Source organism: Paroedura picta, chromosome 9 (genome assembly GCF_049243985.1).
Source record: "Paroedura picta isolate Pp20150507F chromosome 9, Ppicta_v3.0, whole genome shotgun sequence".
NCBI lineage: Eukaryota > Metazoa > Chordata > Lepidosauria > Squamata > Gekkonidae > Paroedura > Paroedura picta.
Window position 1 is genome coordinate 82,566,076 of NC_135377.1, and position 25,806 is coordinate 82,591,881.

The 25,806-nt window shown below is 46.2% G+C and overlaps 2 protein-coding genes across 4 annotated transcripts in view; one reads left to right on the plus strand and one right to left on the minus strand.

Annotated features, from left to right (window-relative positions):
• RELCH (RAB11 binding and LisH domain, coiled-coil and HEAT repeat containing) overlaps positions 1-8,616 on the minus strand; it is a 72,598-nt gene extending 63,982 nt beyond the window's left edge. For all 3 annotated transcript variants that reach the window (XM_077353426.1, XM_077353425.1, XM_077353424.1), the window contains exons 1-2: positions 8,056-8,616; positions 48-137 (exon numbers count right to left, since the gene is read on the minus strand). In XM_077353426.1, the coding sequence (XP_077209541.1) occupies positions 48-137; positions 8,056-8,512 (547 nt within the window). In that variant the 5' untranslated portion in view covers positions 8,513-8,616. The remainder of the gene's footprint in view (positions 1-47; positions 138-8,055) is intronic.
• A 197-nt stretch (positions 8,617-8,813) lies between these two features.
• PIGN (phosphatidylinositol glycan anchor biosynthesis class N) overlaps positions 8,814-25,806 on the plus strand; it is a 90,540-nt gene continuing 73,547 nt past the window's right edge. The window contains exons 1-6 of the mRNA XM_077351173.1: positions 8,814-8,948; positions 12,999-13,218; positions 16,128-16,387; positions 18,990-19,111; positions 23,249-23,347; positions 25,363-25,469. Coding sequence (XP_077207288.1) covers positions 16,161-16,387; positions 18,990-19,111; positions 23,249-23,347; positions 25,363-25,469 — 555 coding nt within the window. The 5' untranslated portion in view covers positions 8,814-8,948; positions 12,999-13,218; positions 16,128-16,160. The remainder of the gene's footprint in view (positions 8,949-12,998; positions 13,219-16,127; positions 16,388-18,989; positions 19,112-23,248; positions 23,348-25,362; positions 25,470-25,806) is intronic.

A 25,806-nucleotide genomic window follows, 5' to 3' on the forward strand; every position in this document is an offset into this window, starting at 1 on the left:
TACCATTCAGTTGAGACAGTTTATCTCTTATCTGAAACTTTACTTACCAGCCACCCGTTCATCGGTCTCCCTGTTTCCATCATCTGAGTACCTTGCAAAGTCCAAAGAGTCAAGAGTGCTAATGCTTCCAGCACGATCTACAAAAAGGGGTTTTAAAATGGATACAGTCATAATCCAAAGAAGGTCCTAGAAAGCCACGTCATACAGCTTGAGCTTTCCTACTTCTGCTAGAGTAGTTCCCACACAGAGGAAACTAGCTACAGAAAATAAAGAACTGGAAATGTGACAGCCAGCTAGACTGTGTTTCCTTGGAGCACAGGGCACACATAACTGCTCTAGAAGAAGAAGAAGAGTTGGTTCTTCTATGCCGCTTCTCTCTACCCAAAGGAGGCTCAAAGCGGCTTACAGCTGCCTTCCCTTTCCTCTGCTCACCATTTCCCTGCAGAAAGGGTTCTACTATGATGGGGAACAAGGGCAAAGAAAGTGATCTGCCTAGATAGGATAGGGGCTGTAAAGCAGGGGTAGTCAACCTGTGGTCCTCCAGATGTTCATGGACTACAATTCCCATGAGCCCCTGACAGCAAACGCTGGCAGGGGCTCATGGGAATTGCAGTCCATGGATATCTGGAGGACTACAGGTTGACTACCCCTGCTGTAAAGGACTACAATTGCAAGAACTGTTCTGATTATACAGGACAGCTGTAATGTTTTCCAACAGGTCAGGATGAAGTCAAGGGAAAGCAGAATAACCAGAAGATAGGAGTCAGAGGGGTGTGGGCAGAAAGAGGACCTCAAATGACAGCGTGCTTCATTGTAGGATAATGATTCACATTTAACAGCGTCTGAAAATAAAACAATATGAATCCAATTGTTTAAAAAACTGGCCATGTGCATTATAATGCATGTTTAAAGTCACTTTGTTCACTTCAAAAACCAAAACTGTGCCCCAGTCCTGTTATCCGTGCGTATTGGAGCTATAGCTCACACAGAAGCATGAAATAGGAGAGGAAACCAAGCTGTGTTAGGAGACATCCAGGGCTGTTTTCAACAGAGTTACACCCTTCTAAGCTCATTAACTTCAACGGATTTAGAAGAAGAAGAGCTGGTTTTTTAAACCCCACTTTTCACTACCTGACAAAGTCCAAAAATGGCTTACAAGCACCTTTCACTTCCTCTCTCCACAACTTCTCTGAGAAAAAATCTCTATGAGAACTGTGATTAGCCCAAGGTCACCCAGCTGGCTGCATGTGGAGGAGGAGTGGGGAATCAAACCCAGTTCTCCAGAAGCTACTGCTCTTAACGATTACTCCATGGTGGCGTTCAAACACTGTAGAATTTTGCTTAAACTAGCCCTGTTTTAAAATGTTGTTAGCAGCCCTGAGCTAACAGGGATGGGGCAGTATACAGATAAAATACATATTACATATTATTATATTATTATAATTTATAAAGAGATACCTGATCGTTTTATGCAAATTTGATTATTTATTTTCTCTCTACCAATCATGATCAAGGTGGCTTGAAGCATAATAAACAACACAGTTAACATTCCAAAATCATGGCTTCACAAAGGCTGAAAAAAGAGACAACTAAAAAGTATCCACAACTAATTACAACTCTGAAAAAGAGAAAATCATAACTATCCTAAAAAAAGAAAACGACCCCCAAAACCTCAGCAAAGGTCATATAAATCAAGGGCGCTGGCTTGGAAATAAAGTCAAACGAGCAAAAAACACTTGGAAGAATAGGAGTGCCCTTTGCACAACATCTACAAAAAAATTAAGTTTGGTGCAGGGTGAACCTCTTACAGAAACATGCATGGTCCTCTATGTCAGGGGTAGTCAACCTGTGGTCCTCCAGATGTTCATGGACTACAATTCCCAGGAGCCCCTGCCAGCATTTGCTGGCAGGGGCTCCTGGGAATTGTAGTCCATGAACATCTGGAGGACCACAGGTTGACTACCCCTGCTCTATGTCTTCCTTCTAACCTCAAAACAACCTTGTGAGGTTGATCAGGTCAACAGAACAACTGAACATCAAGACCAGTGGCAAGGTGTAGCCTTGACTCCTCAGTTCCACCCCAACATTCTGCACCGCACTACAAGAAAGGCAGCCCAAAGCACAGACACTCAGCTAAGGCAGCCCCATCCCTACTGCACGGACTAGTTCCGGAATGCAGGGCACGTGCAATATGGCCTCTGTCGATGACCTCAGTTGGCAGACAGGTTTGTATAGAAGGCGATCCTTCAGAGGCCACATAGGGCTTCTCAGGTCGCTAGCAGTTTGAGCTGATCTTGGAGGCAAATCAGCAGCCGTTATAAATAATTTAAGACTAGCAAGATGCGTTCTCTGCGTCCTACATCTGACAGCAGCCTATTGGCCACAGTTTGAACTGGCCGAAACTTCCGCACTGTGCATGGCACAGCGGAACGAAATCAAAGCAAGGGATAATGGTTTTCAACTCTTGCATCCCAAGGCAGAGTCACAGTGAATGTCACTGTGTCACTACATGTCACAGAGGAGATATGTTCCTCTTTCTGCACCCCAGATTAAAAGTGTATGTCGAACTCAATACAAAACTAGAGAACGCATTTCTTCTTTTACCATGCATCGTAACAAATGGCTGAATTTTGGAATTTTTGTTTTCCTTTCAAGCACTTCAGATATCCTTCTCTCACTCGACTAATGATGTGCGTTTTTTCTTCCTTAGCAAAATATTGCAAGCGAGGCATCAACACACTACAGTAGAAAAACAACCCAAGAGCAGCTGCATCAGGAACACTAAAAATGGACAACAATGTATGCTATGATCAGAAGACAGTAAATAATCCTGAATGGACTCAGTAGTGTATCTACTAACGGGGGAAAAAAGAGAAAAAGCTATCCAGAAATAATTGCCAGTATCACCGCTGAAAAAAACTTAAAGTACACCTATAATTGTGCTTTAATAGTGCCATAAAAACCCATCATTTTCATAGTGTTATTCCAACAGTCCTCTAAATAAAAATTAATACAAATTCTAAATGCAATGGTAACAACCCCTGGTCCATTGGATCTTAAATGAGTTTCTGACTCCCGTTCCTTGGAGAAATCAGATGGGTCAAGAGGAGGAAGATGGAGCATAATCAACTTTCTTCTTGAAGCATTTATTCCTTTGGTCCATCTACCCTGCTCCTGTAATACACTTCTGTGGTTCAATGAAAGTTCAGGATCAGATCAGAACCTGAATGGCAGACAGTAAAGCAGGGGTAGCCTGAAAGCAGGGGTAGCCGAACTGTGGCTCTCCAGATGTCCATGCTGGCAGGGGCTCATGGTAACTGTAGGTCACCTGGAAAGCCACAGGTTGGCCATCCCTGCAAAGACATAATTCTACTTAGGACTGCACTGCAACCCACCTATGAACATTATGTGTTTTACTCTCTATCAAACTACAGATAAAATAAGCATATGCCCCTGCTCTGATGTTAATATGAACCCCTACATTCTTTCATGGCTCAATTTTCAAGACAGTCTTAGGACAGTTTTCTGCAAAAGAACTCTAAATTCTCATTTTCTTGTTCTACAGGTAGAACAAGTTATTTTTTCAGCCAGGGCTTGAAATTATTTCATGACACTCCACACACTTATTCCAACCTCATCTTAATGCTTCATTTCTGAGAGGTAATACGCGTCCTAAGACTCTTAAAAGTAAAATGCATTAAAGAGTTTTAATTATTTTAATTAAAGTGGAGGGGGTGGCTTGTTTAAAAATGTTTAGAGCAGCACCCAACTCCTGCCCTACAATGTAAGTTCGTTTTTCAGACAATACCTACAGCACAATCCAAAGCATAATCACACCCTTAGGAGGATGTAACTCTTCTTAGAATTACACTGCTTAGTATTAATTGTACAGTAAAGCTAATGAGAAAAAAAAATTTTCAGAAAAGAACTCAATTAAAAGCTTGGCTGGTACAAAATAAAAAATCATAGATTTTATTTTCTATTCCTGTCAAAGTACAGCCATTCTTGTGAGCAAAAAAGCTCCATTTTCAATAGCTAGATTTTTTAAAAAGATGCTATTATTCGAAGTTATAAATCAAGTGGATTGATTTATATGAAGCACCCATTCCGTGCTTCATCTACCCCATAGAATCATAGAAGGGGCCATACAGGCCATCTAGTCCAACCCCCTGCTCAACGCAGGATCAGCCTAAAGCATCCTAAAGCATCCAAGAAAAGTGTGTATCCAATCTTTGCTTGAAGACTGCCAGTGAGGGGGAGCTCACCACCTCCTTAGGCAGCCTATTCCACTGCTCAACTACTCTGAGTGTGAAAAAAATTTTCCTGAAAATTTTTTACCCCATGTTTCTAGTACAATGGTGGGGTGAGTATGCCCTTAAGAAAGACAGGACATACAGAGGTGCTACATGGAAACAGTAGAAAAACTTAAGATAGATGCTTTAGCTTCTGCTAATCTATACTTCTTTCCTGACACACACACATACACAAAACACATATGGACAGAGGCTGCTGTTGCAATGTACAAGAAGCCTTGGTGTGTAACACTATACACTAAATGGAGGCAGTAACAGTAGCTATACTAGTGTGATGTGTTTTGCTTAGATTCAAACTGTGCAGCGCTGTGGGCCAGGGTATCAGTAGATTGGAGGCCACGGTATCTCTATAGCAGTGGTAACAAGAAAGGTAACCCAGCGTAAGATCTGCTGGTCAAGCTCTCCACTGGGGCAACTGCTAATCACTCCAGGTAACTAGAATGCTTTTCATGCAGCTTTATTTTGACAAATGAATTGGCAATCAGACACTCTGACAATTTCATTAATTCCTGCATTAGAGGGAAAAGGGAGGTACATTTCCTAACGATTTTCAACACTGGTGAAAATGAAATTGCACAGTGGCTCTATTGGCCACGTTTTGTCCTCGCTGTACAGATTATTCATATGAGCTGTTCAGAATGGAATTTTGCCATAAAACCGATGAACTGTGTCACCAGCTGATTCAGTGGGTATGTAGAGAGTAGTTATATTTATTTATATTTGCCTTTGGGAAGCACTCGATTTTAGTAGAACCTTGGTCCACAAAGTATGTTTATTCATCCATATTATCCTAGTCCCTTTTGCATATTATCATTGTTTATTTAATTTGCAATGAAGACAAGTGAATCACAAAAACATGAACAAAAAGTAATAATGTCAGCCAGCCTTCACTTCATGCTGACCTACTGTCATAACCGCCCTCCCGACCCCCTTGGGAGTGTTGGCTTAGAGCAGGGGTAGTCAAACTGCGGCCCTCCAGATGTCTATGGACTTCAATTCCCAGGAGCCCCTGCCAGCATTCGCTGGCAGGGGCTCCTGGGAATTGTAGTCCATGGACATCTGGAGGGCCGCAGTTAGACTACCCCTGGCTTAGAGGTTTAACGGGCCCATCCCTAACTCCACATTCCGGTTTCTTTTCTGTATCTTTCCTCTTCCCCTTCCATCCCACGGTTTATGACCCCTGTGCAGTACTCTCCCTTATCTATCGTAGTCATTGGTTCACATGGTAGGGGTTGGACAATTACTGACAGGAATGGCAGAGGGCGTAGACTGAATGTCTCCTGAATTCGTGCCTTTTAGATCAAAAAGCCTCCTCTATGAGAACAGTTTCTCCCACTTAAACTAACCCCCTATATATAGACCCAAGGGGGCCATCTGTGGTTGTCTCTGTCAATGCTCCTGTTATCTGCCAAGCACTGTCTCGTTTTGCCTCTTGAAATCCCTCAATAAAGACTGATTTCTTTGCACCACATGTGTTTGGAGCGGTTCTCTACAAGGGGGTCTCCTATGGCCAGCCTTCGGTTTGTGACACCTACATAATTGAACAATGCAATCCTATGCAGTTACTCTAATCCAAACCCACTGTCTTCTGCATATGATCTACGGCTTCTAAACCCCTTTTGAAATACTAAATTTCTATGTGAATGTTCAAAAATGTTTTATGTAAACCGCCCAGAGCCGTAGGGAAGGGCGGTATAAAAATATAAATATAAATAAATAAATAAATTGGCCAGTATTTAAAGAAACAGTTGCTGTATAACTTTAATTAGTTTAAAGATCACCTTCTTTAAGACACATTAAAAAACACTAGATATGCTGAAGGCTTTCATTAGGAGACTGGCCTATTTCAAAACAAAGAAAAATTAAGAGTACTTCACCTCTCCCAGTAAACAAAGTCAAATTTATTGGAGCTGAGAACAGTCACTATCAAAATGGCAATAATATGCAAGTTCTAGCCAACAAAGATATAAGCCTGAGCGTAATCTAGTCTAGAACATATATCTAGTACCTACTGTAGAACACATACAAAGAACACTAACTGAACTATTTTCACAGTACTTGACCAAAAGTTACTGGAACAAAGACTTTTTAAGAACTCCTTGCTTCCCAAACACCACTGTGTGCCAATCACACTTTCATGTTTCAATGCTGTTAATGCTCAGAACAGGTCATTGAGAAAGCCAACTCCATTACTACAAAACTATACAGCTCCTGTTGCCAGCTAATGAATCAAAAGATCACATCAACATGGTTTTTTAAAGCAGGTTTTTTAAAAAACAAAGTAGCATATGATTCAACAAAAGTTCCTTGTGTCCCTGGCTGCATGCCTCATCACTAAAGACGGAAGCCAACTTCTGCCTCCTCCAGAAGGTAAAATGATTCAGAAAAATTCCAGTTGACAGCAATACCTATCCTTGTGAAGCAAGACTCATACAGACCAGAAGGATTAGCTCCACTACCATTCTTGTTCAAAGGTGTACAGAGGTCAAGACAGCCTGTGCTCATGACCTGTGGGGCTTGCAACGTTAAATTATCTTAACATACATGAATGTGTGTACCTAAAGGGATGATAACACTAAAAGGCAACCTAGGAGAATGATAATAAAAAGTAACTAAGAAGCTATACTTTTTGACTGGTAACTCTAGTGTGGAATCCCTGATTGTAGCTATGAACAGTCTGCAATCCTCAGAATACATGCCTGGGAGTAAGTCCTGCTGAATAAGATGTGATTTAATTTGAAGGAGACCTGGTTTAAGACTGCTTTCATAGTGTGTGGAAAAGAGCAAGACTCCAGCAGAACCGTAGAGACAAACAAAATTTGTGGCAAGGTAGGAACATCCATGAAGCTCATCCCCTGCCACGAATCTTGTCAATCTTTCAGGTGCACCTGGACTCTTGCTCTTCAGTGAATAGTGACTGATGAAAGCTCTGCCAAGCCACAAATGTTGTTAGTCTTCAAGGTGCTCCTGGACCGTTGCTCATTTTAGTGAGCAGCGACACACAAAAGCCCTGTCACTAATTTAGTTAGTTTTTAAGGAGCTCCTGGACTCTTGCCCTCTTCAGTAAGCAGGGATTCCACAAAAGCTCCTGTCCTGCCAAAATATCATTAAGTCTTTCAGGTGCTCCTGGACTCCTGGCTCTTGTCTACTGCTACAGGCAGACTAACTCAGCTGCCCACCCCAATCTACCTCCTAGCATGGTTTGACAGAGAGCCAAGAGACCTCTCTCCAACTCCCTCACCAACAGTGAAGTCCACTGGACAACCCTGGGCTGCTCATTCTCATTAACCGTAACCTGCCTTGCAGGGTTGCTGTGCTGGGCATGGACGGGGGAGAGCGATGTGCAGGGCTCTCAGCTCCCTGAAGGAAGCACCAGGAGGGGAGGGGGGAAATAGCAGAGCTACATTAAGATTGCTCAAACTCTGGGAGGCGGGGCGAGGGGGGAGAGGTTGCAAAAATGTGGCAAAAATGAACCCTGCGGTGTCCAAGGAAGCCCTAGAACAGGGGTAGTCAAAGGGCGGCCCTCCAGATGTACATGGACTACAATTCCCATGAGCCCCCTGCCAGCGTTCGCTGGCAGTGGCTCATGGGAATTGTAGTCCATGGACATCTGGAGGGCCGCCCTTTGACCACCCCTACCCTAGAAGGAAACAGGGAAGGAGGGAGTGGGCGGGGGAGGGTCTCCATGGGGGGTGCGGAGCGGAGAGAGAGGGGCGGTTTCTCGTCCCCCGCCGCCACTTACGGAGCTGTCCCGGGCCGCCCTCCTTGCCAGCCGCGGCCAGGCCCCCCGGGGGGGCGGCGGAGGAGGCGGAGGCGGCGGTCGGGGTGGGGGCCGGGGTCCCTCCTGCTCCTCCTCCTGCTGCCGCCGCTCCGCCGCCCGCGCTCTGCCGCTCGAAGTTGCCCGGGTTGGAGAAATAGTCGCGCAGGCGAGGCAGCTCCCGGCCGCTCTCCAGCAGCTCCGTGTGCAGCTCCAGAGCCGTCAGCACCAGCTGGTCGCGCAGCAGCTGCGCCGCCAGAGCGTCCACCGGCACCCGCGGCGGCTCCTCGGCCTGCGCGGCCGGCGGCGACGAGGAGGGAGGCGGCGCGGAGGTTCCCGCGTCGCTGAGGCTACTGCTGCCGCCGCCGCCCGGCCGGCCCTCCTCGCCCTCGGACTCCTCGGAGTCGCTGAGGAAGGGGTTCACGCCTCCGGCCGCCGCCATCTTGGGAGACGAGCCTGCCCGCGCGCCTCCGCCAGGCCCCGTTACCACAGCAGCCAGCGGCCGCCCCGCCTCCTGTCAGGGAACCCGACTTCCGGGTGCCAAGCCTCTCGAGAGAGGGCGGCCGGCCGTCCGTTCCCCAGGCGCTCTCGCGAGAACAAGCACGCCGGGAAGGGGAAAGGAATTCTTGCATGCCATTGGTTAGATAAGGGGCGGGCGGGAAGAAGGCGGGTGTGATTGGCGGAGGCCGGACCGAGGCTTGGAGAGAGGCGTGGGATTGGAGGAGCGCAGCCATAGAGGTGGGGTGGCTAGAGGCGACCACGCGCTGGGCGCTGCTTCCGGGTGGGATTGAGGGTTTTTTGTTCTTGGGGTAAGGAAAGGAAAAAGAAGGATGGGGTTTCCTCATGCCTGTAAATAGAGTTCAGTGCGGCTGCTAACAGTAAGTGTCGGGGGAGACAGTGAGAAGAGCGATTGATATGTAGCCGGTGGCAGGGGCTCATGGTAATTGTAGTTCGTGGGCATCTGCAGAGCCCCAGTTTGGTCACCCCTACAGGTTATTAAGGGAGCCTAAGGTAAAAAAAAAAAGAATATTCTGCTGGAGAACTTCTCCTTTTTTAATGCTGAAATCGTAATTATTCTCCCTCTGTTACGTTTATCATTTATATCAATAAAGGAACTGTTCTGAATTGAAATATGTAATTAACTGTTCCCCTGGGTAGGATCTGTGTGTACTTATCTATTTGTTAAGGCTCCATAGTTCCTTCTGACATAAAGCAACTTATATCACGTTCTTTCTTAGGAGCTTAGGGGGATGTACATTGTTTCCTTATCTCTGTTGTGTCCTCCCCGCTACCCTGTGAGGTAAGTTAGGCTGAGAGTGATTGGTCCAGGATCACCCAGTGAGTTACACAACAGCCTGGAGGTGACCTAGGTGTTTGGGGGACAGGTAGGGTGTAGCAGTTTATCTTGGCTAAGATGGTAAAACACCAGCTGCTGTACTCTGGTGACTTGAAGTGACTTGAAGCTCCATAGATAAGCAGGCATCACAAATCATGCCTAGGTTTCTAGTGAATTGTGCAAATGTCAGGTGCACTCCATCTACAGCAGGCAAGCATGCTTCCTCTCCTGGACCTTTCCTCCTGAGCCAAATGACCTCTGTTTTTGAAGATTGCATTTCAGGTGACTCTGCTTAATCCAGATGTCACTGCTTCCAAGCAACTGGCAAAGGTCTCAGCCATCCATCTATTAGTTTGTAAAGGTGGGAGTATTGATGGCACCCAAGTCTGAACATCCAAACCTGTTGGGCAAGAGGAAACACAGATGTTGAATAATGTGTGGGACAAAACTGTGCCCTGTGGCACACCACAGGGGAACTGGCTGTAGAGAGATTGTCTGTCCCCCAGTCCAACCCTCTGTCGGCGGCCCTGGAGGAAAGAGATCAGCCATTTCAAGGCTGTACCCCAAATTCTATCGTCAGTGAGGCAATGAGCGCGAAGCTGCTAGATTGGACACTGCCATGAGATCCAATAACGCTAGTAGTGCTGATCCACCATGGTCCACTTGGCATTGGAGTAATACATTAGGGTGACCAAAACTGTCTCCACCCTGTGGCCAGGCTGGAAAGCTGACTTGTAGGGATCATGAATGGATGCTTCCCATGCGTCCAGAGATGGTTCCTTCAGCAATGGCCGAACCACTGTCTCCTTCAGCTCCCTGGGGAATATCTCTGTGGTCAGGGAGAGGTTAACAGTCCCCAAAGAGAGCTTCCTATCTTCTTGTTGCTCCCCCTGTCCTTAAGGCTAATAATAAAAAGCAGGTAGATTTTTCTTTTTTAGAGTGTGATTAAATGAGTGGTTACTTCTAATTAAATTAGAAATACTGAGAGAGAGGCAGGTGGGCCTGTTTTCTTGTCCTCCTTCAGAGCAGATTTCTTTTTGGAGTCTTTTGATGCTTACTACAGAATAAATGCTACATTCTATGATATTACTGCAAAATAACTTTTACTTCTATGGCGGTTCTGATTAGGTGCTTATTAGTGGGGTTGAATTAAAAAGACTTTTTGCAGTGTTCCCCCCTCTAGTGGCATTTAGTATGTACTACAATATTCAATATTGAATTTCTTGCATCCAGGAAAGAAGCAGAGCCTTTTCGCACAGGGATCTTTGTTGCAAATTGTTTGCGGAATGAAAAATCGCCATTTAAAATAGTGGAATTCGTCGTTATGCATACCTGCCTTTGTAGTGGAATCAGTTGCGTTTTTTAGCGTTTCCCACAGGCTTCCGGTCTCGGCAGAAATCGCTAGAAAGGAAGGGCTATTGCCAAGCTAGTCCCGCCCCTGGCCGTCAAGCAGCCAATGGGCAGCCGTTAGCATGCTCCCAAACAGCCCCTTTCCCTTTAAGAAAGGTTTAAAAAAAAAACAAACAGACCCATAGCAACGAATCTAGGTAGATTCGTTGCTACGGAGAGACCCATCCAGCTGCCTAATGTGAGCTGTCGTTTGATTGTATGATCGTTTGCACGCTGCCTCGAGTGATAAAAAAAAAATCCCCCCCCCCTCTCACGGGCACGATTTTCGGCTGAATTTATTTGTAAAAAATAAAGGGACTTTATTTCAGCAAACGGGCTTTTCAGTGAAGGTGAAGGTGAAGGACTGAAGCCAGGGAAGCCTCTAAACAGAAAGAGGCTCGCCGGTGCGTTTATCCCCGCTCGCTCGGAGAAAAAAAAATGGCGATCGCTTCGCCGGAAGTTTGGAGGAGAGAGCCAGGGGGAGGGACTTTGAAGAACCAGCAACAATGGTAACGCACAGGTCTTTAGCGCTACTGTTGCAGATTGGTTGCAGGAGTGTATCGCTATCCGGAGGGTGAATCCACTTTTCTGGATTCCCCTGAAAGCGCCACAACGAAGCGCTTTTTGCTGATTGGTTTCAGGATTGTTGCAGATTGTCTACGACGTCGTGGGTTATGGCAAATTAGTAGCGTTTCCAAATAGCAACCATTCTACTACTACTTCTGCTACTTTGAAGCCGTGCGAAATGGCCCGCAGGATTTATTCATTCACCTGTTCCTACCAGCATTTAATTTTATTAGAATTAAAACTAAATTATATAGTCTTGCAAAGTTTTGTTGTGCTCTTTGTGGCTTTTCCACTGTTCTGTGCTAGCTTGGTGTAGTGGTTAAGAGTGGTGGCCTCAATTCTGGAGAGCTAGATTTGATTCAACTGCTCCTCTACGTGTGGCCAGCTGGGTGGCATTGGGCTAGTCACAGTCCTGTTAGATTTATTCTCACAGGGCAGTTCTGCCCAGGCTCTCTCAGCACCCGCTACCTTACAGGGTATCTGTTATAGTAAGAGGGAGGGATGGCAATTGTAAACTGCTTTGAGACTCCTTCAGGTAGTAAAAAAAGAGGTACAAAACAAACAAAATTTTTCTATTAATTAAGTTTCCTTTAAGGAAAGTTTCCTTTAAGTTTCCTTCTTCCGGTTGCGGACTGCTGCCAAGGGGTGGGGGAGAGGGTGACCTGGGGCCTGCGTAAACGAGCATGCGCGGACATGCTGCACATGAGCGTTTCTGCCTGGCAGAGCCGCAAACGCACACGTGCGGCAGTTTCACACATGCGCGGACCAGCCGCACATGTGTATTTGCGTTCCTCGGCGGGCGCAAACGTGCATGCGCGGTGGCTCTGTGCATGTGCAAAACTGCCCCGCGTACGTGTTTGCACCCCTGTCGTGCACAAACATGCTTGCACGGCAGGTCCGCGCATGCGTGTTTGCGCCGGCAGCATGCTGGCAGCCACACTTCCCTCTCCCCCAGTAAGAAGCTTGCCAGGCCGCAAGCTAATCAGCTGCTTCGGTGGCCAATTTGCTCATGGCCTGGAAAGCTTCTCGCTGCGGGGGGGGGGCGGGGAGAGGGAGCCACGGCCTGCTGCCGAGGCTCTTGCGGCCTGGCATTGGGCCACAGCCCGAGAGTTGCGGACCAGTGCTTTAAGGTATGTCTTTCAGTTCTTCCATTTCCTCATAGATTGTCTTTTACTTTAGTTACACGTTTGACACAGAATTTGCGCCACCGAGACATTCTGTTCCACTGGTAGCACATTATCATAGACTCTGAAGTAGAGTTACCCTTGCAGCTAAGACCTGTCGTTGCTGCTTACTCCTTGGGAAGGGTTCTTCAGATGGGCCTGAATGACAATGTACGATCTGTGTTGGTCGATCACAGTAAAATGCAAAGACAAAATGAGCCAGATGCATAGCTAGAGAGTTGCGTGAGAAGATGTGCCTCCTGAAAGGTGGCTCCCAGGGGTTGCATTACTTCTGTAAAAGTGTGGTTATATGATCATTGGCATCATGCAGAACTACAGATTCCTGCCCCAGCTGCAATGAAAGTTAAGTTCATGGCTAACACAGGAGCCAGTCGTGGTGCAGCAGGAGGGAGTCTGTAAGCCTTTTTGAGATGCACACTATTGTCTGATCCCCTCTTACTCTCTAAAATTAGGAACACACAAGTTGGGAGCTTGGCAAAGTGGCACTGTGCCCTAAGGCAGAATGCTGTGTGAAAAACCAAGTGAAAGCTAGCTACGCATATCGGAAGGTCAGGGGAGCAACAGTGGTGTCCTTATAATGGCGTACAGAAATGCAGTGCCCAGGATGCCAGGCACATCCTCATCAGCAGCCCTACTACCTCTGGGCTGGCAATGAAAGGGTTACCTGCACAGGTAAGCAAGACTTCCCAGGGTGGCGAGCATCCTGGAATCATCCTGACGGTGCAGCATTACTCTGCCTAGAGTTTAATAAGAAAGTAATATAGTCTTCATAGACCAGGGGTAGTCAAACTGCGGCCCTCCAGATGTCCATGGACTACAATCCCCAGGAGCCCCTTGCCAGCATTCGCTGGCAGGAGGCTCCTGGGAATTGTAGTCCATGGACATCTGGAGGGCCGCAGTTTGACTACCCCTGTCATAGACTATATAGTCTTCATATAGTATATAGAGAGCCAGCGTGGTGTTTTGTTTAAGATTGGCGGCTTCTAATCTGGTGATCCGGGTTTGATTCACCTTGAAAGGGTCCCCTCCCCTGCCCCCTGGCCAGGCAGCTTAAGGTGGCTTTGGGCTGCTCGGAGTCCAGAGCAGCTCGCAGCTGGATCAAGTGGGGTGGGCGGAGGCTGGCCAGCTCATTAGCAGGCCTGGGACAGAGCTCCTTATCAGGCAGTCAGCTGGCTGGGAGGCCCTCCACCACCACTCATTGCCCAGGGCCCTCTCCCCTTACCTGCTGCTGGCTCCAGGCACTGAGGCCTGTCTGAGAGCAAAGAGGGTAGAGTCCAGGGATGGAGGGCGGGAACTGCAGGGGCAGGGCCAAAAGCTGGCTGCACCCTGATTTGACCCTATTCCTACTTGGACAGCTGGACATGTTCCACAAATATATAGAGGAACCATGGATAAGGATATCCTTATCCATTGTTGTTCCTCTATATATTTCTGAAACAGCCTAGGGGGTAGGACATGTCTGGCTGTCCAAGTTGGAATAGGGCCAATCAGGGTGCAGCCAGCTTTGTCCTGTTTCACGACTTACAAGCCTGGACAGGTGATTAAGCATGTTTGTCCCTTGGAGATTTTCTTTTGGATATAGGAATCTCTGATTTCAAAGAGTTTGCTTGATAACGTGGGTGATATTAAATAGAATATTGAAATCTCTGGGAGTTTTGTGCCTCGGGTTTGCTAGTGTGTTAGTGAACCACACGTACCATTTAAAGTAGATGACATTTGTTGTAACGCACAGAGCAGTCAATGAAAACGTTGGCTGCTCTGTAATTCTAAACAAATGATGCAAGTTACTGGAGGAAATTTAAATATGGAATCCTATTTGGCAGGTCTTATTGCTTCACAGCGTGGGTCATGCAAATGCATTCACGCCTGTTTGCCTTGGCAACGGCTAGGGGAAGAGCACATTGTTATATGCAGCCTTGGTGTGGCTTTTCGTGTGTGTGTAGAATTTTAATGTTGCTGAGATTTGTATATGCCACTTAAGGGAGGCTAAATTGGAATGAACCGGTTATATCCCAGAGTCACGCGTCTGTCTTCCGTTTGGCGTGCCTTATGAATACGATCTCAGAATTGGCTTCTGAGCTTGTTCCCGAAACTGGTGGGTTTTTTGCTTGTCTTTTAAATATTTTATCATAGCATTGTCAGGTGCTGTTCCTCTCCCATTTCCATTTATTTCAGGACAAATTGTACCCTGTCTCCCTGGCAGTTTAAATTAAAGAATAATAAAATTAAATTGCTTTCCCTGTCGCCTAGAAATCGAGTGGCTAATCCTTAACCCCTTTGGTGTTGCGGATGTCATAGCAGTGATGGTTATTGAAGATGGGTTTGCAGTAGAGTTTTCTCCATCAAAGCCAGCTGGCACAGGATGCTCAGTGAAGCATGGTCCTTCTGAAAGAGATGACTGATGGATTTTTCATGTCTTGACTTCTTAATGCTCCTCTGCTACTGGCATAGCACATTCACCTGAATAATGCTTCGTATATGTTCCTACCTATATGGAAAGCATTAGTAGAAATAGAAAAACAAATGGCTGCATGTTTCATAAAGATTTATATGGTGCTTGCTTTCTTGTTGATTGTGGCTAGCTCAGCATCCCAGATGTTGGGAGCCTGAAAAAATTGCCACATTAGACATGCTGGTTTTGACGGAACGGAGGTCTGCCTTTGCCTCATTCCGTTGGCGTTTCCCTTCATCTTAGGGGACCTGATGCAGCGGAACAGAACTGGTTCTGCAGCATGCAAAAAACTTCATAGATGATCAATTGGGGTCAGTAGAGTAAGCAGGCGAAATAAAAGGCAGAAGTATTCTTGTTCTCTCTTGCCCTGAGGGACAGTCCAGATCCAATGGGATGAAATTAATTCAAAAGAAATTCCGTCTAAACATCCAGAAGAAGTTCCTGACAGTTAGAGCGGTTCCTCAGTGGAACAGGCTTCCTCGGGAGGTGGTGGGTTCTCTCTTTGGAAATTTTTAAACAGACTGGATAGCCATCTGACGGAGAGGCTGCGAACTCCCAGAAGTGGCACTATTGTGCATAATATGGTTGGGAAGCAGAGCTGTTGGCATGCCCACCCAGGGTCCTTCCCCTTCCCACCCCTTCCAGGCCCATCATTGGCCATGGGGGGGGCGGTTCAATAGGACCATATATAGTCATATCACTAGGTAAATGTTTAACACATTAAAAATACATTAAAATTAATTAACTCCCACTTATTTTGGGAAACCCTTCCAGGATCATCAAGAAACCCCAGGGTTTCACAAAACCCTAGTTGAGAAACCCATCTCTAGTTCTTGAGGTACTTTCCATTGTACATCAGAACCCCTAAACCAGGGGTAGTCAAACTGCGGCCGTCCAGATGTCCATGGACTACAATTCCCACAAGCCCCTGCCAGCAAACGCTGGCAGGGGCTTATGGGAATTGTAGTCCATGGACATCTGGACGGCCGCAGTTTGACTACCCCTACCCTAAACAGTTAGGCACAAATATTCTCATTTTAGTTGTTTGTATGCCGTGGATTATATCCATTTGCAATACTGTTAATGCTTTGCCTGACTGACCAACTACAATCATTTTTGATCTTCTCAGTGCTGGACTTTTCTCTGAGGTCAACCCGTCACCATGGATATGCCGGTCTTTATAGCTGCTGGCCTCCTAGTCCATTGTGTGTTCCTGATCTCAATCTTTGACATTTACTTCACTTCTCCTTTGGTTCACGGCATGAATCCTCACCAGACAACACTGCCACCACCCGCACAACGCTTAGTACTTTTTGTTGCAGATGGCATGCGTGCAGATTCCCTCTACGAACTGGATAGCAACGGCACTTCTCTGGCTCCTTACCTAAGGTGTGTTAGTTTATCTTCCTCCGTACCATCTTCTTAATCCCAGAGGTACAAACACGTATTGTGGTTTTATGGAGCTGGGTGTGGGATTCTCTCTAGAAACACCTAATTTTGTAACAAGGGGAGAACTGAATAGATACCTAATAGCCCTGCATCTAAATTCTTCTTCTTTTTAACTTGAAATTGGGTCCCATTTCTTCAAGGTACCATCAGCCAGATTTTTTGGGTTGACTCTGCCAATTTCAGTGTGCTTCATTTTGTGTTTTACCTTTGTGTAGTTATAGTTTTTTTTAATTGTATACTACGCTGTATGTTGTAAGTGGAAAAGTGTGCGACAGATTTCCTAGGGCTACCCATTACTTCCCGGAGTATTTTCTCTTTGCCACACAATTTCTTGCCTATACCATCTTGGAAGAAAACACTTCTTGGAGTCCAGCTATGGCTATGGATGCCAACCTCCAGATGGTGGCTGGAGATCTCCTATTGCAAATGATTTCCAAGCAACAGAGGTCAGTTCACATGGAGAAAATGGCAGATTTGGAAGGTGAATTCTGTGCCATTATACTCCAATGAAGTTTCTCCCCTCACACCTTTTTCAGGCTCCACCTACAAATCTCCAATATTTCCCAACCCTGGTAACCCTGTATAGGGCTAAAGCTCCGGGTAAAGACCTTGTTTATTTATTTATTATATTTATAGACCGCCCTCCCCGAAGGCTCAGGGTGGTTTACATCAAACAGGAACAATACAAATAACTCAGTTTAATACTGACTGGTTCCATAAAGCCCTGGGAAGAAGGGCCTAGAACCAATGAATTCTTATTTCTTTTCTCGCAAGGTCATAAGGCCCAGTTTAAGACTCACTCTGGGAATCCAGTTGCTATTTCCAATTCCTTACTAGATGAAACTTACCTATTAATTTACCCCTTCATTTACTTCACTACGGTTTCCAATGAGAAATCAAAAAGGATTTGAGGAAATAGAATCTGGACCTGAGTAAACCCCCAACCTTGAAAATGGAGGTAAATGGACAGGCATAAGAACAGGGGTAGTCAAACTGCGGCCCTCCAGATGTCCATGGACTACAATTCCCAGGAGCCCTTGCCAGCATTCGCCAGCGAATGCTGGCAAAGGCTCCTGGGAATTGTAGTCCATGGACATCTGGAGGGCCGCAGTTTGACTACCCCTGCATAAGAAAGTATGCTTTTCAAAAGTGGAATAAAAACAAAGCTTATTTAGCAAAGAACACAATAAATGAGGTAAATATCAACCATTTAACTAGAAATTGTGGGAAGTTACACATCCAAGGAATTACACACATGTAGGTTTGCAATATATAAACCCTTAATGGCATTAAAAGAACAATAACACAGCAAGTAACCTTCACGACAGGAGATTTTACAGCTAGAGCAGGGTACAATTATATAAGTATAGGTCTAATAACAAGACAACCTAGAAACCTTTATCTTTTAGACCTAAACGACATAATCTGAACATATAAATAAAACGGGAAAGGGGTGGTGGGAGGATTTGGGACTCATTGCCTAACTGCCAGTCAGGTAGGATAGCCCACCCCTGGCCGCATCCCCCTTCAGCTTCTTCCTTGTGAAAGACGTCCCAGCCCACGGTAAGCTAGGTAGTCAGCGGGAACTGGGAGGGGGAGGGCAGAGGGTCTGGTACTGCGGGCCCGGTGAGGGGGCGAGAAGGAGGGAAGGAGCCCCTGCCAGTGCTTGCCCCCACCCCAAGCAGCCCCAGCCACGCCAGGACACAGCAGGACTGCCAGGGGGAAGGGAGTGAGCCAGTCCCTGCCAGCACTCCCACTGTTCCAAGCAGCCCTGGCCACAGCCTTCCAGGCCTTGGCAGGTCTGCTTGTGGGGGGAGGAAGGGGGGAAGGGAGTCCCCACTAACACATCCCCCCCCCACCTTGAAAAGGCCCGCTACGGCATCTCCAGGCCTAGGTGGGCCTTTTCAGGACTGGGGGTGGGGGGAGGGCTAGCGCCCGTTGTACAATGGTCTTTTTTGCTAGTCGTAGATAAAACTTCAGCAACCTGCTCAGTATGTTCAGGGGACTTATCAGCAACGAAAGGCTGATACCTTCTGTTAACGTAACAGATGACGAGGCTAACAAAAGTATAAGACATTAGTGAGGTTGATCGTAACTAGTACAACGTAAAGTAATATGAAGGTTTATAATCACTGCACTCTGCTGCAATTAAGTTACACATCAGGCCCACTGGTCCCATTGCATTGCTGTGACACTTTTTATGCTCATTTCTCCAGCCAAGGAAACAGAACCTAAGATCTGATAGTAATTCTATGTAATCACAATTTCTGGTGACTGAGCTCCAATGTATTTTGTGGAGTTAAGATCTTTAATTCAAATTCCTGTTAGAATAACTCTTCTGGTTCAGACCCTGTTTCCTGGCACAGTTCCTATTGGGTGATTCGGAGCGTGACTTTGGCAGTTCAGGGCTCTCCCTATCACAGGTGAAGCATAATTTTTTTAAATCAATATAGCAGCAGAATCCATAGGCAAGTCATTGTAGCCTGCCTCTGTTCATCGTATTTATAAAAATGAACACATTATCTGGGTAATTTATTTTCAGGAATGTCATAACCTCCAAAGGGAGCTGGGGTGTAGCTCATACCCGCGTCCCGACTGAATCCCGGCCGGGGCACGTTGCCCTCATAGCTGGATTTTATGAAGATGTCAGTGCTGTTGCCAGAGGTATGCCAATAGCCCAATGATCCAAATGAGCTTTTTTTGACTGAGCGTTACAATGTTTATTGTCTGGTCAATAATGTCATCTGCTAGATGCATTCATCTGGAGGTTCAAGGGTTCTATGGAACAGTGGTCCCCAACCTTTTTATCACCGGGGACCACTCAACGCCTTTTACTGAGGCCCGGTGTGTGTGTGGGGGGGTAGTTTACTCCTCTACTCTCAACCACTGCCCTAACGCTCTCTGATCGCTATGGTAATGTTTAAACATCCCTTCAAAATAAGATACAGACACGCCACAACAATGAACATAAGGAACATTTTATTTTCATGGAAATTTTAACTCATGACAATGACAAATCAATGGGAACCCTGAGCTTGTTTCTCTGCAACGAGATAGTCCCATCTGGGAGTGATGGGAGACAATGACACCCGAAGTGTGTTGTAAAGGGCCGGGGGGGGGGGGGAAGGCGTGCTTCGGGGCCCACCTCCAATTAGTCGAAGGACCACATGTGGTCCGCGGCCCACAAGTTGGGGATCGCTACTATGGAAGGCTTGCCCATCGTTGATACTGCTTTAAACTGAGCTGAGCTTGCTCAAACATTTTTGCCCTGTGCTAGAAAATTCTAGACTCTAAATCAGGGGTAGTCAAACTGCAGCCCTCCAGATGTGCATGGACTACAATTCCCATGAGCCCCTGCCAGATGGAGGGCCGCAGTTTAGCTACCCCTGCTCTAAATCATCCTTTATCTGTTCCCTGAAACATTCTACAGGATTTGAGAAACCCCAGAAGTGGCGCGATGTTACAGGATATGGTTGGGAAGCAGAGCTGTGTGCATGCCCATCCAGAGATCCTTCCCATCCCCTCCAGGCCCATCATTGGCCATTTTGGGAGGGATGGGTGGATCAGCATGACCATATATAGTCATATATGGGAGCTTGGTCTGTTTAGCCTAGAGAGGAGACGACTGAGAAGGGATCTGATAACAATCTTCAAGTATTTAAAAGCCTGCCATGTAGAGGATGGAGCAGAATTGTTCTCTCTTGCCCCAGAGGGACAGACCAGAATGAATGGGATGAAATTAATTCAAAAGAAATTCCATCTAAACATCTGGAAGAAGTTCCTGACAGTTAGAGCGTTTTCTCAGTGGAACAGGCTTCCTCGGGAGGTGGTGGGTTTTCCATCTTTGGAAATTTTTAAACAGACGTTGGATAGCCATCTGATGGAGAGGCTGATTCTGTGAAGACTTAAGGGGGTGGCAGGTTACAGTGGATGAGCGATCGGGATGTGAGTGTCCTGCATAGTGCAGGGGGTTGGACTAGATGACCCATGTGGTCCCTTCCAACTTGATTACAGGAAACCCTTTCATGGCCATCAAGAAACCCAATGGTTTTGTGAAACCCTGGTTGAGAAAGGCTGCTCTAAAAAGTATTTGAAAAGTTTATTTATTTCATTTGTCAATTGCTGCTCTCAGGCTAGCCAGTTCACATGGTTTACAGGCAATAAAACCAGTAAAATACAGTAAAAGTTGTGAGTGGTAGGCAGTCCATAATTAGACTTACAGAAATAGGGGGCACTCAAGGACTTGCAGGGGGTACCTCGTTTCCCCTTGTATCATACTATTTACGTTTTCCCCTCCTCCTAGGAACCCCCACATTCTCACTTTCCCCCATTTCTTCTTCCTACCCACCCACTCACTTTTTGTCTGCTCCTTCCCAACTTTAATTCCTCCATTTATACCACTCATTTCTCCACGATGGGAACCCGAAGCATGTTATATCATTCCCTTCTCTTACATTTTATCCTCACAACAACCCTATAAGGCAGTGGTCCGCAACCTTTTCTAGGCTGCGGATTGGCGGTGGCGGGGAGGGCGATGGCTTGGCTGCGCATGCGTGCGGGAGTGCCATGAATGCACGTTTGCGGCAGCGCATGGCGCAAACACGCATGCGCGGCCCAGCGTGGCCCTGCAGAGGCAGGGAGCCATGGCCCAGTGCCAGGGCCTTCATGGCCTGGCACCGGGCCGCGGCCCGGTGGTTTGGGACCACCGCTGTATGGTAAGTTAGGCTGGGAATGTGTAACTGCCCCAGGGTCACCCAGTGAGTTTCCACATCAAAATGATGATTTGAATCCTAATATCCTAATCTGAAAACTCTTAATTATTATGCCACACAGGCATTTTGTGGAGTAGCTGCCATTGTACAGTAACTAGAAACTGGACTTGGGACAGTCATGCAAGTCAGTGGTCCCCAACCTTTTTATCACCAGGGACCACTCAACGCTGGGGACCACTCACCGGGGATCACTCAACACCTTTTACTGAGGCCTGGGGGGGGGGGTAGTTTACTCCTCTACTCTCAACCACTGCCCTAGCGCTCTCTGATCACTATGGTAATGTTTAAACATCCCTTCAAAATAAGATACACGTCACAACAATGAAGTGTGTTGTAAAGGGCTAGGGGGGATGAAGTAAAGGGCCGGAGGGGGGGGGGGAGAAGGCGTCCTTCGGGGCCCACCTCCAATTAGTCGAAGGACCACATGTGGTCCGCGGCCACAGGTTGGGGATCGCTAATGCAAGTGATATAGTAGCAAGTCATCTGACAGTTGTATCAGGCCTGGTCCTCAAAATCTTCTTTTAAAGGCCAAAACAGTCCTTTCTGAGAGAAGCCAAAGCTTGAAGGCTAGCAGTATTATTGGGGTTGCTTAGTAACCCTCACAATGGCTACTGGAAGGCCTTTAATGTCTTAAAGCTACAGGCATTGCTTCTAATTTGATGGCATTTAATTGCCCCCCCCCTTTTTTTTTTTTTTTAAGATTTCAGATTTTGCTGCAAACCTGTGCCTTTTTTTCAGGTCTGTAGACCTGTCTTTCTTGTTCATGGCTCCAGCCTAGGGATTTAACTACCCGTAGATGTAACCTTGTTGAGAAATAAATATATACACTGACTAGAATTTAAGCCTGCTGTGGCTACCAGACAGTGGGCGCTAGAAGAAAGCCTCCTGCGCTCGGTTGCCCCAGCAGTTGGGGGGGGGGAGAGAGTGGGCGCGGCTTCCCCCAGCCCTGGGAGCAAGGACAGCGATGTGTAAAGACCACAGGTGCTAGGAAGGGTGGGGTAGGAAGTGTGTGAGTTTGCCTCCGGACTGGCAATTGGAGGGCCCAGTCGGCAGGCGCAATTGTCAGTCGAGGGGAAGGGGCCTATGGGCAGCCTTCCTCATCACGGACAGGGCCCCCCCCTCGGGGACCTTACCGAATTATTTAATCCGCTCCACTAGGAGCGGGTTAAAGGTGATAGATGGAACTTATCTTTGGAGACAAATCTTCATTGTGGGCTGGCCATGTAAAATAAAGAATGATAATGCATACTTAACAAGAGATTGATAGTGGCGATTTGGGAAGTAATAATTCTGCACTTAAATTCCTTCATCAGTGTATGAGGAAAAGCAAAACCACATTTGACTAGAGGCCCAGCGGCAGTCAAACTGCGGCCCTCCAGATGTCCATGGACTACAATTCCCATGAGCCCCTGCCAGCGAACGCTGGCAGGGGCTCATGGGAATTGTAGTCCATGGACATCTGGAGGGCCGCAGTTTGACTACCCCTAGACCTTTTCAGCTTTCCTTGTAGGATGCATTGTGCGAAATCAATTCCCCCCAGAGTTTCAGCTGAATTGCATCCACCCAGCATCGGCTATTGCTCTTCCAGTCATTTGAAGCTGGATTATTGCGTGTGGACAAGGCAATCTGATGGCAGACGATTGCTGTGCTTCAACAAGAACACAATACCTGGTGAGGTGTGAGTGCATTCCTCGATCAATGTAGGTACTGAAGTACTTCCGTTCATTATTGACAAAGTCGGCATAACAAGGGCTTCAAAAATAGCCAGTGTGCTTCTGCTCTGAAGAATTGCCTCTCACGTGCCAGATGCCAATTCTGTCTCTTTCATGTCTACAATATGCAAGTCTTTCATTTTAAATGTTAGGCATATATCGTATTCCGTGCGGGGATAGTGTTTAATTATGGTACTTTGATTTTTGATAAGGGAATGGTTCCTTGCAGAGAATTTCTTTGTTTTGTCACATGTTGCTATTTAATAAAATTGACTTTTAAAGAACCTTACAGTAACAATGTAACCCTTGACCAACAGGATGGAAAGAAAACCCAGTGGAATTTGATTCACTTTTCAATGAAAGTAGATACACTTGGAGTTGGGGCAGTCCTGATATTCTCCCTATGTTTGCTAAAGGTGAGCCTGCATGGTGTATTGCCAAGGATTTTATGAACAAAAACTTTCCTATTATCATGTGAGCCTCTCCCCCTTTTCTGAGAGCCCGGGACGTTTCTTATCCTGCAAGTCTGCTAACTTCCTATGGGAACTAGGAGAAACATACTAATTTGAAGGTGAACCATAGACACACAGATGGCCAGAGAGTCTCCATGGTTCACCTGGAATTGAAACTCAGCAATGGAAAATAAGTCTGTCTCCCTGAGAGCATAATTCAAACATTCAAATTGCTTGGGCCCAAAATAAGATGATGTCAAATCATCATGAATTTGTTCAGGTGGATTTATGAGGTGGCAAGATATCAACCCAAGTGAGAGAAGAAGAGCTGTTTTTTATAGCCCGCTTTTTGCTATCTGAAGGAGTCCTAAAGCGACTTACAAATCCTTTCCTCTCCCTCTAGCAGACACCCTGTTGGGGTGCCGCGAAAGTGCCGTGCATGCGTCATTTCGGCCGCACATGCGCAATGCGTGGGCGCGCGTGCACGGCATGCACGGGCGGGCAGTTGCCCTGCCGGTCCCCAGCCTCAAAAAGGTTGGGGACCACTGCTCTAGAGGCCGTCGCTTTTAGCCACTACACCACGCAGATCATTGGCCAACAAACATTACACCTGAGAACACTGTTTAGCTAGTTGTAATACTGTGTTGGATAAGAAATATTTTTCCTGGTGCTTCTTCACACGTGGCTTTCCAATAACTATTGTGAGTGTTCATCTGAATGCTTGCCCTCCCTACCCTCCGCTATTAAGGCCATAGTGATAAGCTTTTATTTTAAAAAGAAAAAATGCCATGCTTAACTTGTTTAACTTTAATTTCAGTTGACTGGGCATGCTACATACATGAATCTGTCAGGACTTCTGGTATCATTTGGGTTTTTTAGTCCTCCTCTCCTTTTTTCTCAGTATTAATGGCAATGGGTTGGATCCAGTAAGCTTTTCTGCTGGTGACAAAGGGAGGCACAAGTTCCCCTTGACTATGCTAGGGATTATGAAACGTGCATGGGCAGAAGCCACATGGGACAGGAGTTGTAGTAAGGTAAAGGTAAAGGTATCCCCTGTGCAAGTACTGGGTCATGTCTGACCCTTGGGGTGACGCCCTCTAGCATTTTCATGGCAGACTCAATACAGGGTGGTTTGCCATGCCCTTCCCCAGTCATTACTGTTTACCCCCCAGCAAGCTGGGTACTCATTTTACCGACCTCGGAAGGATGAAAGGCTGAGTCAACCTTGAGCCGGCTGCTAGGATTGAACTCCCAGCCTCATGGGCAGAGCTTTCAGATGGCTGCCTTACCACTCTGTGCCACAAGAGGCTCTATAGGAGTTGTAGTAAAGAGGGGAATTAGGTGAAATGGAGTAAAAAAAACCTAGCTGGATCCAACTCGTATATATATTTTTTAAGTACTTTGTTTTTATGGGCAAAATGAAAACGGTATGCTTGCAATGTAGTCTGAGAAACATTTTTCTGGGAGTACGTTAAGATTTACTTCCACGTAGACCTGCTTAGGATTGCTTCTTCAATTCCTGAAGAAGCACTTGCAGCACTAGTATGATGTAGTAGACAGTGTGACCATGGAGACATTGGATCAAATCTCCATCCGCTTTGGGTGGACTTTGGCTGGTCACCCACCCCTTTAAGCCTGACCTTTTTTTAAACATGACTCTTGTGTTTGCAAAGGATGGAAGGGAGAGCAAGAACCATGCCTGCTGACATCAGGATGGGCATTGTAAATATAATAAAATATAAATTAAATTATGAAGATTCCATAATCCAAATAATTCATGATTACATAAAGGAAAGATTCAACTCCTTTCTCTTTTTCTTCTGGCTGCTTTCTTTTTAATAAGTTAAAATATACATTTTGTAATAACTAAAAAAAAACCCTTAAAAAAAGTTATACCTAATTGTTCTGGAAGTTGATCCGGTGTTTCTTAAAAAAAAAAAAGAAGTTTATGGTCCTTCATATGTAGGCCTTCCTTACAGGTGCCACTGGGGATCATGTTTATACCCATTGCTATGAAGCTGGAAGTGAAGACTTCGGAGCAGAAGATGCCACTGTGCTAGACACTTGGGTTTTTGACCATGTTAAGGTGAATGAAGATCTCTGCTTTTTTCTCTCTAATACTGCATAATTTTAACATGGCAAATATATGTCAGATCCTGAACAAAATGAACTTTTAGAAGAAGAGCTGGGGTTTTTTGTACCCGCTTTTTACTACCCAAAAAAGTCTCAAAGTGACTTATGCTTACCCTTCCTCTTCCCACAACAGATACCCTGTGAGGTAAGTAGGGCTGAGAGAAATGGGACTTACCCAAAGTCACCCAGCAGGCCTCACATGTCTCAAAGTGGTTTACAATCACCTTCTCTTCCAAATCCCCACAACAGACACCCTGTGAGGTTGGTAGGGCTTGAGAGAGCTCTGAGAG